Source organism: Erythrolamprus reginae, chromosome 8 (genome assembly GCF_031021105.1).
Source record: "Erythrolamprus reginae isolate rEryReg1 chromosome 8, rEryReg1.hap1, whole genome shotgun sequence".
In the NCBI taxonomy this organism is placed as follows: domain Eukaryota; kingdom Metazoa; phylum Chordata; class Lepidosauria; order Squamata; family Dipsadidae; genus Erythrolamprus; species Erythrolamprus reginae.
The window spans coordinates 811,928-826,739 of NC_091957.1; the positions used below are offsets into that span (position 1 = coordinate 811,928).

Below are 14,812 nucleotides of genomic sequence, written 5' to 3' on the forward strand. Positions count from 1 at the left end.
CTCTGTTGTTGTTGTTGTTATTTGGATTTATTTTGATTTATTTGGTTTATTTACTTATTTGTTTACTTAAGGTACTTACTTATTTGGACTTATCTTTTAGTGGGTCAGTTCACACCTGGGTTGAAATTGCAAATGCTTCTTTCAAGAACAACCAGCCAGGAGGAAGTAACCGTCAGGAAAAACCTGCAGGTAAGATGTAAAGCAAAATGGCCCAGGCAGACATGCGTCTCTTTGGGTCTACTGAATGGGAGGGTCAGCCCCATCAGAGTTAAGGGAAGACAAAGGGAAGGATGGGAAGGAAACATTGGAAGGAGAGAAGGAAGGAGGGAGGGAAGGAAAGAAGGAAGTTATGAAGGAAGGAAGGAAGGGTGGAAGGAGAGATGAAGGAATGAATGTGAGAGGGAGGGAGGAGGAAGGGAAGGAAGGATGGAAAGAAAGAGGAAGGAAGGAGAAAGGGAGGAAGGGGGAGGGAAAGAAAGAAAAGGAAGGAAGGAAGGAAGGAGTGAGTGAATAAATAAATAATTCCATTTCTTAAACCACATGAGTATTTTCTTTCCTTAAACTTATAAAGTGAGGGCATATGAACTGAATCCTAAAAACCCAAAGGTGGATTAATGCAAAATCCAAAGAGACTAAACCTGACCACCAGCAGAGAGCAAACCCACAGACTTGGACTGCAGGTTCTCAGCCTTTGGGGTTTCATCTGACTATTCGGGGAAGAGCTGGAGAGAAGCCAGGTTTAATGATGTGGGATACTTGGGCATCATGTGTGATTGCTGCTGCCTTTTACCGCCATGCTCTACAAATACCCATGTACTGGGAGGGGGGGCGAGCGAGATGCATGGCATTAAAAAAAACAAGGGGGGCCCAGTATGGGGACCTGGATGTTGGTAATGACCTTTAAAGCCCTACATGGCATTGGACCAGAATACCTCCGGAACCGCCTTCTACCGCGCGAATCCCAGCGGCCGATAAGGTCCCATAGAGTGGGCCTTCTCCGGGTCCCATCAACCAAACAATGTCGTTTGGCGGGCCCCAGGGGAAGAGCCTTCTCTGTGGCAGCCCCGGCCCTCTGGAATCAACTCCCCCCAGAGATTAGAACGGCCCCCACCCTCCTTGTCTTTCGCAAGTTACTCAAGACCCACCTTTGTCGCCAGGCATGGGGGAATTAAGACATCTCCCCCAGGCTTTCTTATATTTTATGTTTGGTATGTATGTGTTGTATGGTTTTAAAATTGTTGGGGTTTTTTAATATAATTTTATTATTAGATTTATTCCATTATTATACTGTTTTTATTATTGTTGTGAGCCGCTCCGAGTCTTTGGAGAGGGGCGGCATACAAATCTAATAAATTGAATTGAATTGAATTGAATACTCCTCTCCTCCAGAAAACCCACCAGGACCAGGAGGCCTTCTCTTCGCAGCACAGCACCCGCCCTCCGGTTGTCCTGTCCCGTCCGTTACTTTGCCTCCTGGAAAAACCAGCACTGCAGAAGATTTGTCGGAGCCCACAGATTCAAACAGCCAGGTAGGGGGGGGGGGCAAGTTAGCATATTTTTCAGATGCCCCAAGTCCTCGGGAGAGGGGCGGCATACAAATCTAATTTATTATTTTATTATTATTATTACAGTATTATTATTATTATTATTATTATTATTATTATTATTATTATTATTATTATTACAACAACAGTAGTATTATTATTATTTATTTTATTTTTATTAGATTTGTATGCCGCCCCTCTCCGTAGATAATATTATCATCATCATCATCATCATCATCATTATTATTATTATTATTATTATTATTATTATTATTATTATTATTATAAGATGCACCTTAGTTTTTGGGGAGTAAAATAGGGAAAAGGATCTGCTTAGCAGATTATTCATCTGGCCAGCGTCCTTAGTCTGGTCAGCTTCAGCATATTATTTTATCCCCTGGTTAAGGGCTTTTAAAAAAAAACTTTATTTGGAGAGAGTAACCATGAAAGAGCTTGCAAGCCAGCAAGAGCTGAGAACATCGTTAGCACCTGGTTAGGGCTGGAAAGAAACATTTGGAGCAAGTTAGAGCAATGGAAAAATCCCTGCAAAGACTTAGGGCTTGGAAAACATTCTTCACAAAGAGTAACAATGAAAGAGCCGGCAATGTTACTGACCCTGTTCAGTGGAGTTTGACTTTTGGCCATTCTATGGGTCTCTCCACATCACTCCTCCTTTTAACCTGAGCTAATTGCCCTCGTTTTTAAAAAATAATAATAATTATAGTTTGATTTGGGGATTCCCAAACATTTCGGCATCATCCCTTCTCTGGACTGTGTGTGTGTGTGAGAGAGAGAGTGTGTGTTATCCTGAGCTGTGGAACCGCCTCCTCCTCCGGGGCTCCAAAAGGGTTCTGGATGCCGTATGGGGTCCAGGGGAGGAGAGGTTGCCATGGAAACAGTGAGCATCTTTACCTGAGCTGCGTCTCTGTCCCCAGTGGAGTGAGATCGGCCCGTTCTACGGAGGAGCCCGCTCCCTTGGCCTCCTCAGCCTGACAATGGTGGAGCAATCCTTGCGGGAAGAAGAGCTGCGCGCACGGCACCAGGGCGCCCTCCTCCGGCTGCGGGAAAAGGCCCTGCGGGAGAAAGCCCAGGCGGAGCTGGCTTGGCTGGAGCACGGGGAGCGGTGAGACCCCCTTGCAGCCCCTCTCACACTTACCTGCCCCTGCACGATGGCAACGCACAAAATGATGTCATGGGGCCATCGTGCCTTCCACCAAAGGCTTTGGTTTCTAGGTTCTGCCATGTTAGAGGAGAAAGAGAAGGGGGAGGAGGAGGAAGGAAGGGAGGAAGGAAGGAAGGGAGGAAGGAAGGAAAGAAGGAAGGAAGGAGAAGAAGAAGAAGAAAAAAGGAGAAGGGAAGGGGAGGGTGGAGGAAGAGAAGAAGAAGAAAAAGAAGAAATAGTAGTAGTAGTAGCAGCAGAAGACGTAATAGTGGCAGTTGTAGTAATAGTAGAAGAAGAGGAAGAAGAGGAGGAGGAAGAAGTAGAAGAAGAAGTAATAGTAGCAATAGAAGAAGAAGAGGAAGAGGAAGAATTTTAGAAAAAGACAGGAAATAAGAGGAAAGGGAAAGGAAGGAGTAAGATCTTGATTTAACAGATTGTAGGAAGGTAAAAGATTTAATCAATGATATTAAATGGTCCTGAAGTTTATAGTCTCAATATGAGGCAGAGGAGCAAAAGTTAGTATTTTGGGCATCAAGAAATTTAAATTTAGTTATTTAAATTTTTTAGCCGCTCCACAGGACTCTAGGCAACAGTTCTGTCCGTCAATGGGGAGTGTGTGTGTGTGTGTGTGTAGATTGTGTTGTGCTGGGGGAGGGGCCGCTGGTTGGATCCCAAGAATAAAAATCCACTTCCCAAAATTTTGAGTTCAATCCGTTTCTTGCTTTTAGCTCCCCAAATGGATTGCAGGGAAGAGGAGGCCCATCATCCACAGCCGAGAAGCAGCTCTCCATCCTAACCAGGCTGAGGCAAGAGCAGGTGATATACCTGGGTGGGGGAGGGGATAGAGGGGGGGGGTTAACAAGGCTGGAGGGTTTGTTAGCCTTGCGAGGTAGTCCAGGCAAGCAGCATTGACCGAATCTTTCAAGACTGAAAACATTTTGAAGGTGCATGGAAATCCTGTAGGGTTGCCTGGTGGTCTCTTTTCCCTTCTCTACAGGCAGAAATCAGACACCTGCAGAACATCGGCCGAGCTGCCCACCAGGAGCGGAAGCTTCTGCTGCAGCAGCAAAAGGAGCTCTTGGAAGTGCAGAAGGCAACCACACAGCTGTGGCTACAGCTGGCTGGGCAGCTGCCACACCAGGTGTGTGGGGTCCATGCAAGAGAAAAGGAACCTTTGTTGCTCTCATCTTCAGCTTCCAATCTATGAGAAGCCACCTGAGATAGGAGCTCCTGTCCTCTGGTTCAACCCCAGCAATGGAAACTGCAGTTGAATGTTTCCAAATGTGAAACAATGCACTTGGGGAAAAAGAATCCTCCATCTGAGTCTTGTATTGGCAGTTCTGTGCTAGCAAAAACTTCAGAAGAGAAGAAATTTAGGGGTTGTGATTTCTGACCGTCTCCAAATGGGTTAACAGTGCAGTCAGGCTGTAGGGAAAGCAAGTAAGATGCTTGGCTGCATAGCTGGAGGTACAACAAGCAGGAAGAGGGAGATTGTGATCCCGATAGATAGAACGCTGGTGAGACCCCACTTGGAATAATACTATGTTCAGTTCTGGAGACCTCACCTACAAAAAGAGATGGATCAAACTGAACAGGTCCAAAGACGGGCTACAAAAACAGTGGAAGGTCTTAAGCATAAAACCTATCAGGAAAGACTTCATGGACTCCATCTGGATAGTCTGGAGGACAAGAAGAAAAAGTGGGGACATGATCGAAACATTTAAATATGTTAAAGGGTTCAATAAGGTTCAGGAGGAATGTAGTTTCAATAGGAAAGTGAACCCAAGAACAAGGGGGCACAATCTGAGGTCAGTTGGAGGAAAGATCAGAAGCAACGTGAGAAAATATTATTTGACTGAAAGAGTAGTAGATCCTTGTAACAAACATCCAGCAGACGTGGTTGGTCAATCCACAGTCACTGAATGTAAACATGCCTGGGATAAACACAGATCCATCCTAAGATAAAATACAGGAAATAATAGAAGGGCAGACTAGATGGACCAAGAGGTCTTTTTCTGCCGTCAATCCTCTAGGTTTCTATGCTAAGGCAGTTTTCTCTTCCCCTGTCCAGATTTCTGAGAATTATGACCCCCAAGCGCCGGAGAAAAAAAAGTTTGAAGCCTCTTTCAAAACTGCTCCTGTTCTTGCAACCTGTTCGGAGGGAAGAGAACGAAGGAGCAGCCGTGAAGCTGACAAGAAGTGAGAAATCGTTCCTTCGTTTGGTAAAATTAAGATTTTTGCAGTGTTTCTGACCGATGACCACCACGGAGGATTGAACTCACCATTCCTTTGCTGCTAAGTAACGACGACGATGCCTTTGTGTTAATGGTGTTATCTCAGCCAGGGAATCCTTCTATGAAAGGGGGGCTGGGTGGGCTGCCCAGAAGTAAGTCACAACTTTTCACTTTTGATTTATTCCAAGGTTTTTCTTCTGGTTTCCCATTGCTGATCTTCTCCTTGACCTTTGCCCTTCGGCGGTCCTGATTTTTGAACACCCAGGTCTTTGAATGGATGGTTTTGCGTTGAGTGACACCCATCGCTCTTTCTCTTTCACAAATTCCCCTTCTGGCCTTGTCACTTCCCATTGAGAAGCGTGGATGGATAGAAGTGGGAGGCGGTCTGTTTGCTTAATGGAGACCCTGGCAAATAAATCTTTGCATGAAGCGGATCTATAATTCACACCGCTATTGATTATAGGTCAACCGGTACCTTTAAAATGGATTGCTGGCTTCAACTGTAGTCTGTCTGATGGAAGGGCTGGTGGGCTGGCTGGTGGGGAGAGGGTGAGACCTCATCCATCTCCTTGGTTTGGACACCCCGAAGTCCTTTAGCTGGTGAAGATCCATAAGAGGGAAACATCTCAAGCCAACAAAAAAAATAAACCCCGTTGCTGGGACTTCATTTCTCAGAGTTTTCTCATCTCAAAATATCTCAGGGGTTGTTGCCCCAAAGAAGAGGGAGTCAAGCTATTCTCCAAAGCACCTGAGGGTAAAACAAGAAGCAATGGGTGGAAACTAATCAAGGAGAGAAACAACTTACAACTAAGGAGAAGTTTCCTAACAGTCAGAACGGTTGATCAATGGAACTACTTGCCTCCAGAATAATAATAATAATAATAATAATAATAATAATAATAATAATAATAATAGGGGCGGCTCACAACAGTAATAAAAACAGTATAACAATGGAATAAATCTAATAATAGAATATATAAAAATCTCAACAATTAAAAACCATACAGCACATACACATCAAACATGAAATATAAGAAAGCCTGGGGGAGATGTCTTAGTTCCCTCATGCCTGGTGATATAGGTGGGTCTTAAGTAACTTGCGAAAGGCAAGGAGGGTGGGGGCTGTTCTAATTTCCGGGGGAAGTTGATTCCAGAGGGCCGGGGCCGCCACAGAGAAAGCTCTTCCCCTAGGGCCCGCCAAACGACATTGTTTGGTCGACAGGACCCAGAGAAGGCCAACTCTGTAGGACCTTATCGGCCGCTGGGATTCGTGCGGTAGAAGGCGGTTCCGGAGGTATTCTGCTCCAATGAAGTTGTGAATGCCCCAACACTGGAAGTTATTAAGCAGATGTTGGATAACCATTTGTCTGAAGTAGTGTAGGGTTTCCTGCCTAAGCAGGGGGTTGGACTAGAAGACCTCCAAGGTCCCTTCCAACTCTGTGGTTGCTGTTACAGAGTTGGAAGGGACCATAGAGGTCTTCTAGCCTAATGCAATGTGAAACAAATGCCTGTCTGGTCTGTTTTTGAAAGCCTCCAGTGATGGACCTTCTGCAGGCAACTTCTGTTCCATTGGATAATTGTTCTCATTGTCAGGAAATTTTCCTTTCTTTCTAGGTTGATTGTCTCCTTGGTAAATTTCGATCCATGTTTTCTTGTTCTGCCTACGAGAGCAAAAAATGACGATTAAGGGGCTGGAGGCTAAAATATACTGCTCCAAAAATAAACGGGACACTTAAACAACACAATATAACTCCAAGTAAATCAAACTTCTGTGAAATCAAACTGTCCACTTAGGAAGCAACACTGATGGACCATCAATTTCACCTGCTGTTGTGCACCTTCAACTTTATACAGAGCAAAGGATTCAATGAGAATATTTCATTCATTCCGATCTAGGGTGGGGTCTTTGAGGGTCCCCTTGATTCTTTTGAGCAGTGTATAAGTAGTTGCAGGAATTGGATATTTCTAGTCCAGGGGTCAGCAACCCACAGCTCTGGAGCTGCATGGGGCTCTTGTTTTGTCAAGTACGTATTGGTGGTATACTGTACAAAGATACTATAATATTTATATACATGATACTAGTAAGAGAGAAACATTAGGACAGGGGACGGAAGGCACACTGGTGCACTTATGTGCGGCCCTTACTGACCTCTTAGGAATCGGGAGAGGTCAACAGTGGATAGTGGAGAGTCTAAGGATAAAGTTTTGGGGGCCAGGTGTTGATCCTACAGAGTCTGGGAGTGAGTTCCATGCAGCAGCTAAAGTCGTATTTCCTGCAGTCAAGTTTAGAGCGATTTACTTTAAGTTTGTATCTGTTGTGTGCTCGTGTGTTGTTGTGGTTGAAGCTGAAATAGTTGTTGACAGGGAGGACCTTGTAGCAGATGATTTTATGGGCTATGCTTAGGTCGTGTTTAAGGCGACATAGTTCTAAGCTTTCTAAACCTAGGATTGTAAGTCTAGTTGCATAGGGTATACTCCTGTGAGTAAAGGGCTCTTCTTGTAAAGTATCTCTAGGCGTTTTCTAGGGTGTTTATGTCTGAAATGTGGTGGGGGTTCCAGACAGATGAGCTGTATTTGAGGATTGGTCTGGCGAAAGTTTTGTATGCTCTGGTTAGTAGTGTGAGATTACCAGAGCAGAAGCTACGTAGGAATTAGGTTAACAACTCTTGAAGCCTTTTTGGCGATGTTGTTGCAGGGGGCTTGGGCACTTCGGTCATTGGATAGGAGTCTTCCAAGGTCTTTTACGGAGTGAGGGTTGTCTGTAAGGTCTTGTTTATTCAACTTGTATTTCAATTCAATTCAGTTCAATTTATTAGATTTGTATGCTGCCCCTCTCCGAAGACTCGGGGCTGCTCACAACAATAATAAAAACAATATTCCAGCGAAAACAAATCTAATATTAAAAAGCACATAAAACCCTATCATATTTAAAAAAGCAAACAACATATACACACCGAAACATAAATATAAAAAAGCCTGGGGGAAAGGTGTCTCAACTCCCCCATGCCTGGCGGTATAGGTGGATCTTGAGTAATTTACAAAAGACAAGGAGTGTGGGGGCAGTTCTAATCTCCAGGGGGAGTTGATTCCAGAGGGCCGGGGCTGCCACAGAGAAGGCTCTTCCTCTGGGGCCCACCAAACGACATTTGGAGTTTTGATTCGGCGCTCGCTCCCCTATTAATTAATTCAGGCTGGTCTCTTTATAGGCATCTGGCTGAATGGAAGGATATTTTGCCGCCAGAGAATCGGGTGGCAGAAGGATTTGCAAAGTGGAAAGCAGGTAAAGGTGACCCAACTATGGTTTTGGAAGCTACAGTCCAAGATCTATATGACCCTTCTGCTCAAAGATCCCAGGATCCGGCCCTCAGCGATGGGAGAATGGCAGGTAACAATTTTTTGCCACTTTCTGACCCTCTCTAAAAATTCTCCAAATGAACAGCTTCCCTTAACGTTCACTTAATGGTTCTAAGTATGAAAAACATTCCATAAGTCACTTTATTTTAGTGTTGTCGTAACTTTGTCATTAAACTCCCAGAAAACTTTAAAGACTTTTAAAGAAAAAAGTTTAAAAACTTTGAAGAGCACACACACACACATACACACACATTCAATTCCTTGAATCTTTGTGAAATATTAGAGAAAAAAATAGAAAAGAAACCTGAACTTTTTTTGTTAGGTATAACACGTGAAAAATTTTTTTGGGGGGGAATCAATTGTTTCTAACCCTCCACATAATGCTTGCACAACATTGGGAAAAAAATAAATTTGCCTATTGAGGAAGATATAATTGAAAAAAAATCACATTGTGTGCAGAAATGGATAGTTTAACCAAAGAAATAAAAAATATATAGATGAGCCAGTGTACATTAAATGTTGGAGTATTATCACTGGATGGAGAAAAAGGAAAAAAAGTAAAATCAGAGAATTAATAAATATTAGATAATATGGGAAGTAAATGCCAGAGAATCAGTCACAAAAGGAAAACCAAAAACATACCAGAATAAGATCTTTGCTAAAACTCAATGTATATATATAAATATAATTTATGTAATAGTAAATAAGCACCATTAGATTTGTACTACAAGCACATCACAAAAATGTCCAACTTTTATTTTAACTTTTATCCTTGAAACAAACTTCCAGCAGACGTGGTAGATAAATCCCCAGTCACTGAATGTAAACCTGCCTGGGATAAACATAGATCCATCCTAAGATAAAATACAGAAAGTAGTATAAGGGCAGACGAGATGGACCATGAGGTCTTTTTCTGCCGTCAGACTTCTGTGTTTCTATGTTTAATGTTTTCTGTTTCTTTTCTGTGTGAGTTTGATTGTTTGTGTTTTGTGTGTTTAAATAAAGTTTAATTTTATTTTTATTTTTTTAAAAAAGAATCTTTGTGAACTCAAAAAACAAGGGGATGGGAAAGAGAATTTTATTCCCAGGGTTGAATAGGGATGGAAAGTGGCTGGTTGGTTGGACTTTTCTTTTCGGAATCAAGCCGACATTTCTGGCTACCCGTGAAACTTTTCTAAGCCATTTTCCAAGCTGACATTTCCCCCTTCACCTCCTCTCTGTAAATTATCTCTTCCTGGAAGGGTCCTCGAGGAAATGATAAATTAAACTCGGGCTTCTGGCGTCTAATTTGCTCTGGTCACTTCAATCACCCTTTAATGCAGACAGAAAGAGCCTCAGTTTCCCTTCTGATGACTAGAATCTCCTGCTTGACATCCCATTGTTGTAAATCACACACGAGCTGAAATCTGTCGGAGTTTATTAGGAGATATGATTATGTGGTTTCTTCAGAAAACAAGGCAGAGCTTATTCCATTTGGCCTATTAAAAATGTTCTTTCTTCAGAGAGAGTTCCCACATAATTTAAGAAGCAACGGGGTTTTTTTTTTTTTAAAAGAGAGAAATCCATCTTTCTGAGAGATTTTTCTTTCTTAATATTTCCAGCAGTTCATATTTCTTCTGCCCTCCCATTCAGCTTACAGGAACTAAATCCAGATCGTCCATCGGACGCATTTCTATAATTTATTAGCCTTGTAGGTGCCTCGTCTGTAGGAAATTATATATATTGAGCCAGGAATTACAGTCTCCGCAGAACTCTACTTATTCAGGACGTTTCAGCATGATGAAATGCCTTTTTTGCCGTAAAAGTCTCACTTAGAAAACGTCTTGAGTCAAGGGTTGCGTTGGCCAATAGAAGAACATTGCCTGCTGCGTGGATGTTTGGGTGGTTCAGGGTGGTGAATTTGTGGAGGGTGGGGGCGACTTTGGGATTGTTGTGTGTGTGTGGGTTTGATCTTTGGGCATTGTGTGAATTTTGTTTTATGGGTATACTGTGTGTATGCGTACAATGATGATAAAGTCTCTGTCTGTCTGTCTATCCATATCGATATCTATTCATGTCTGTCTGTCTGTCTGTCTGTCTGTCTATCTATCTCTATCATATCTATCTGTCTGTCTATCTATCTATCTATCTATCTATCTATCTATCTATCTATCTATCTATCTATCTATCTATCTATCTAATATCTAGAGGTATAACAAGCAGGAAGAGGGAGGTTGTGATCCCGCTGTGTAGAGCGCTGGTGAGACCACATTGGGAATAATACTGTGTTCAGTTCTGGAGACCTCACCTACAAAAAGATATTGACAAAATTGAACGGGTCCAAAGACGGGCTACAAGAATGGTGGAAGGTCTGAAGCATAAAACGTATCAGGAAAGACTTCATGGACTCAATCTGTATAGTCTGGAGGACAGAAGGAAAAGGGGGGACATGATCGAAACATTTAAATATGTTAAAGGGTTAAATAAGTTTCAGGAAGGAAGTGTTTTTAATAGGAAAGTGAACACAAGAACAAGGGGACACAATCTGAAGTTAGTTGGGGGAAAGATCAAAAGCAACATGAGAAAATATGATTTGACTGAAAGAGTAGTAGATCCTTGGAACAAACTTCCAGCAGAGGTGGTTGGTAAATCCACAGTAACAGAATTTAAACATGCCTGGGATAAACATATATCTATTGTAAGATAAAATACAGGAAATAGTATAAGGGCAGAGTAGATGGACCGGAAGGTCTTTTTCTGCCGTCAATCTTCTATGTTTCTATGTTTCTATGTTTCTATGTTTCTATCTATCTATCTATCTATCTATCTATCTATCTATCTATCTATCTATCTATCTATCTATCTATCTATCTATCTATCTAATAATAATAGGTTGGGGAGACACTGTGGGCATACCAAGAAATCTGATATTAAGACTTAAAATTAAACCAATTCCCACGCTTCTGCTGTTTCTAGGTCATCTGGCCAGTCGAGGAGAGAAAGAGCATGATCCCGGTTTGACCAAGAATTCCCATGACGATCACCGTGGTTCCCCACTGGACAAAGGCCCAGAAGGTTTAGCTTCTACAGGACCCTCTCCCATGCTCCGTGGCTTCTGCCCATCTCCAGGAAAGTCACCGTCTGGCCTTGAATTCCATAAGGGCTACGCGGTTCTGGTCACTCTCTCTGGAAGTTCTCCTTCCCATTCAGATGCAGGAGAGGATGGCTTGCAAGACACGGACGTCAGCCTCCCCGAAGAATTCGTCTTCCAGGAACCCCCACCTGACGGCCTGGGTGTCTCTACACACCACGAAGCTCCAGCGGTGCCCAGGATAGTCATCAACACAGAACATACTCCGTCCTGCTCTGAGAAGGAACCTCGGGGGCAAATTTCTGTTGGAGACTCAACGCGTGCTCCGTACAGCCAGAAGAAGACCTGGGAAGGCCCACCTGGGACAGAAAGGTTGGGTGGACCTTTGTTTATTTTATTTTATTTTTATTTATTTCTTTGTTTTGTCAAGTACATATTGGTGGTATACAGAGATATAATAATATTCATATACATGATACTGCTAAGAGAGAAACATTGGGACATTGGGCGGAAGGCACTCATGCACGCCCCTTACTGACCTCTTAGGAATCAGGAGAGGTCAACAGTGGATAATCTAAGGGTAAAGTTTTGGGGGTTAGGTGAAGATCCTACAGAGTCTGGGAGTGAGTTCCATGCATCAACTATTGGGTTACTAAAGTCGTATTTCCTGCAGTCCAGTTTAGAGCGGTTTACTTTAAGTTTCTATCTGTTGTGTGATCGTGTGTTGTTGTGGTTGAAGCTGAAGTAGTCATTGACAGGAAGGACGTTGTAGCAGATGATTTTATGGGCTATGCTTAAGGCGATGTGGTTGTAAGCTTTCTAAACCTAGGATTATAAGTCTAGTTGTGTAGGGGATTCGGTTGCGAGGGGAGGAGTGGAGGGCTCTTCTCGTAAAGAATCTCTGGACATTTTCTAGAATGTTTATGTCCGAAATGCGGTGTGGGTTCCAGACAGATGAGCTGTATTCAAGGATTGGTCTGGGGAAAGTTTTGTATGCTCTGGTTAGTAGTGTGAGATTTCCTAATCCGGTTCACAACTCTTGAAGCCTTTTTGGCGATGTTGTTGCAGTGGATTTTGGCACTTAGGTCATTGGATAGGAGTATTCTACGGTCTTTTATGGAGTGAGGGTTGTCTGCAAGGTCTTGTTTATTAACCTGGGTCTGTTATATTACCCAACAGGGGAAGGCTGCTGGAGACCCTTTCTCACGGGACAAACAAGGATCACATTCATTCGCCCACTTTGAGGAGCACCGCAACTTCCTTGAGCATTTCCGAGGACTTCTCCTGTGCAGAAAATGGTGGGAATGAGACGGCTTTTCCAAGCCCAGTTGATCTGGGGATGGATCTCTCCTCCACCAACGATCCTTTTCAGGGCCCTGAGGCAGAAGGAAAGAAGGACCCTGTGTCTTCTTTAACTGGAGACAATGATGAGGATGAAAACCCGACTCGTTTTGATAATAAGGAAGCAAGCGTGACCTTGGCACCGGGTGCGTCTCTGAACATCGCTGCTCAAGATTCTGGGCAACCTCTCCATGGCCGAGAGCATTCACCACGCCACAAGTTTCCAAATTCTTCTGATCACCTGCTAGTTTCGGGGGACAGCGGTGCCAACCGTTCAACGGATGAGTGTGCATCCCACAAGCCGGATGAAGCCAGGCTCCAACTCAACGCAACATCCGTGGGCAACAACAGGGACCTGGTTGAGGGACATCAAAAAAGTTCTCCAGGCGAGAACCAAAATATAAATGAAGCTGAAATGAAGCCAACAACAGTTCATCTACGTTCTCCCCAAGAGGAAGGGGACGCCGTGCGTTTAAGCAACCCGCCTCTTTCCGAACTGGAGGACGACGTGGTGTCTCCAGTGGATGAAATGTTGACTTATGGAAGCAGCGACCTCCCGTCTTCGACCGAAAAGGAGGCCTCTTCCTGGAGCTCGGATCTTCCAGCTCCGCCTGAAGACCTGAGTGGGAAAGACGACTTCGAGGGCAACTGGAGCCTCCTCGACTTCCCTTCTCCCCCTGACCCAGTGGGATCTTCTGAAGTGGGAGAACTTTCCTCGCCTCGTGACCGGCCAGCAGAAGGCCTCGGGTCCCCTCCTCAGGCCTGAGCAGATGTCTCTCCCTTGTTCACACATTCAAATTTCAGTGCAAAAGTGGAGAGGGGAATTACACTCGCTTTAAAAACAAATACAGGTAGAATTCTCAACTTACAAACCATTCGTTTAGTGACTAAATTTGGGTCGTTCTTTGCCAAGTGGACCAATTTTCAGAATCTTCCCCACTTTCAATTTCAATGAAACTTACCCTGTTTCCCTGATAGTAAGACGTATCGGGGGTTTCAGGGGGGTCGGCTAATATAAGCCGTACCCCGAAAGTAAGACATATGTCTTACTTTCGGGGAAACACGGGGGTATTGCCGGGGGGGGAGCCCGATGACGTCGCTTCCAAGCTCCCCGCGCGCCCCTCGCCTTCGCCTCGCTGCGGCGCCACCGCCTCTTCCCCGGCTTGGCAAAGCGAAGGACGGCGCTGGTCCGAAGCGAGCCGAGCGAAGGCGGCTTGCAGCGAAGGCGCTCGTCCCAGCAACCGAGTCCTGCCGAGGCTCGGCTGCAAGCGGCCAGCGAGGCCGACCGGCTCCGAGGCGAGCGGCCGGAGCTGCGCCCTCCTTCGCCCGCCTCCTTTCCGGCAGGCAGGTGGGGCTGCCCAACTGCGCAGAGCGGCTCCTCCCCTCCAGACACACGCTTCCCCGACACGCGTCTGTGGCTCCACGCGTGCACACCGCTTGGAGCCCTGAGGTTGAACTTGGAAAAGGGCTCACGAGGCTCCTGTCCCGCGGCTGCCCTTCTGGACTCTGGGGAGATGCCTTCGGGAACGCGACCCTTTCAATTTTTTTCCAATGTGAGACATACCCCAAAAGTAAGACGTAGTGGGGCTTTTGGGGGTAAAAAGAAAGTAAGACACTGTCTTACTTTCGGGGAAACACGGTAGCACATATTGGTAAGGCCACAGTTGGAATATGGCATTCGGTTTTGGCCACCATGATGCAAAAAGGATGTTGAGACTCTAGAAAGGGTGCAGAGAAGAGCCACAAAGAGGATCAGGGGACCAGAGGCTAAAACATAGGAAGAACGGTTGCAGGAACTGGGTAAATGTCTAGTTTAATGAAGAGAAGGACCAGGGGAGACAGGATAGCAGCCTTCCAGTATCTCAGGGGTTGCCACAAAGAAGAGGGAGTCAAACTATTTCGCTCCAAATTTTGGGCATCTTTAAAGCCTTGTAGCTCTTTTCTCCCCTTCAATCATCTCCATTTTTATTTCATTAGAAAGAGCAAGTTTTTCCCCTATCATATATGTTGTTTTTGTGATGGTTTCTTTTCAAATAAGGCATCAAAAATCAGTCTAAAACTTTGACATTTACTCACGTGCTATTAATGGCAACTTTGAAAGCCAACT

General features: G+C 44.4%; 2 protein-coding genes across 2 annotated transcripts in view; both read left to right on the forward strand.

The window, feature by feature from the left end:
• The first annotated feature begins 106 nt into the window (after nt 1-106).
• CCDC187 (coiled-coil domain containing 187) lies at nt 107-13,577 on the forward strand. Its single transcript, XM_070758462.1, has 9 exons — nt 107-189; nt 1,390-1,529; nt 2,480-2,667; nt 3,435-3,522; nt 3,704-3,847; nt 4,778-4,905; nt 8,147-8,220; nt 11,250-11,736; nt 12,544-13,577. Exons 3-9 carry the CDS (start codon nt 2,540-2,542, stop codon nt 13,469-13,471), a joined length of 1,977 nt encoding a protein of 658 aa, XP_070614563.1. The 5' UTR covers nt 107-189; nt 1,390-1,529; nt 2,480-2,539; the 3' UTR covers nt 13,472-13,577.
• LOC139170880 (LIM/homeobox protein Lhx3-like) overlaps nt 13,476-14,812 on the forward strand; it is a 47,785-nt gene continuing 46,448 nt past the window's right edge. The window contains exon 1 of the mRNA XM_070758459.1: nt 13,476-13,556. The gene's annotated coding sequence lies outside the window, so the exon portion shown is untranslated. The remainder of the gene's footprint in view (nt 13,557-14,812) is intronic.

Excerpts from the sequence above, each read along its gene's own strand:
- CCDC187 (XM_070758462.1), top strand. The coding sequence starts at position 2,540 with ATGGTGGAGCAATCCTTGCGGGAAGAAGAGCTGCGCGCACGGCACCAG. Across the intron at positions 3,523-3,703 it reads CCAGGCTGAGGCAAGAGCAG|GCAGAAATCAGACACCTGCA; the intron begins GTGATATACCTG and ends CCTTCTCTACAG. Across the intron at positions 11,737-12,543 it reads GGCCCACCTGGGACAGAAAG|GGGAAGGCTGCTGGAGACCC; the intron begins GTTGGGTGGACC and ends ATTACCCAACAG.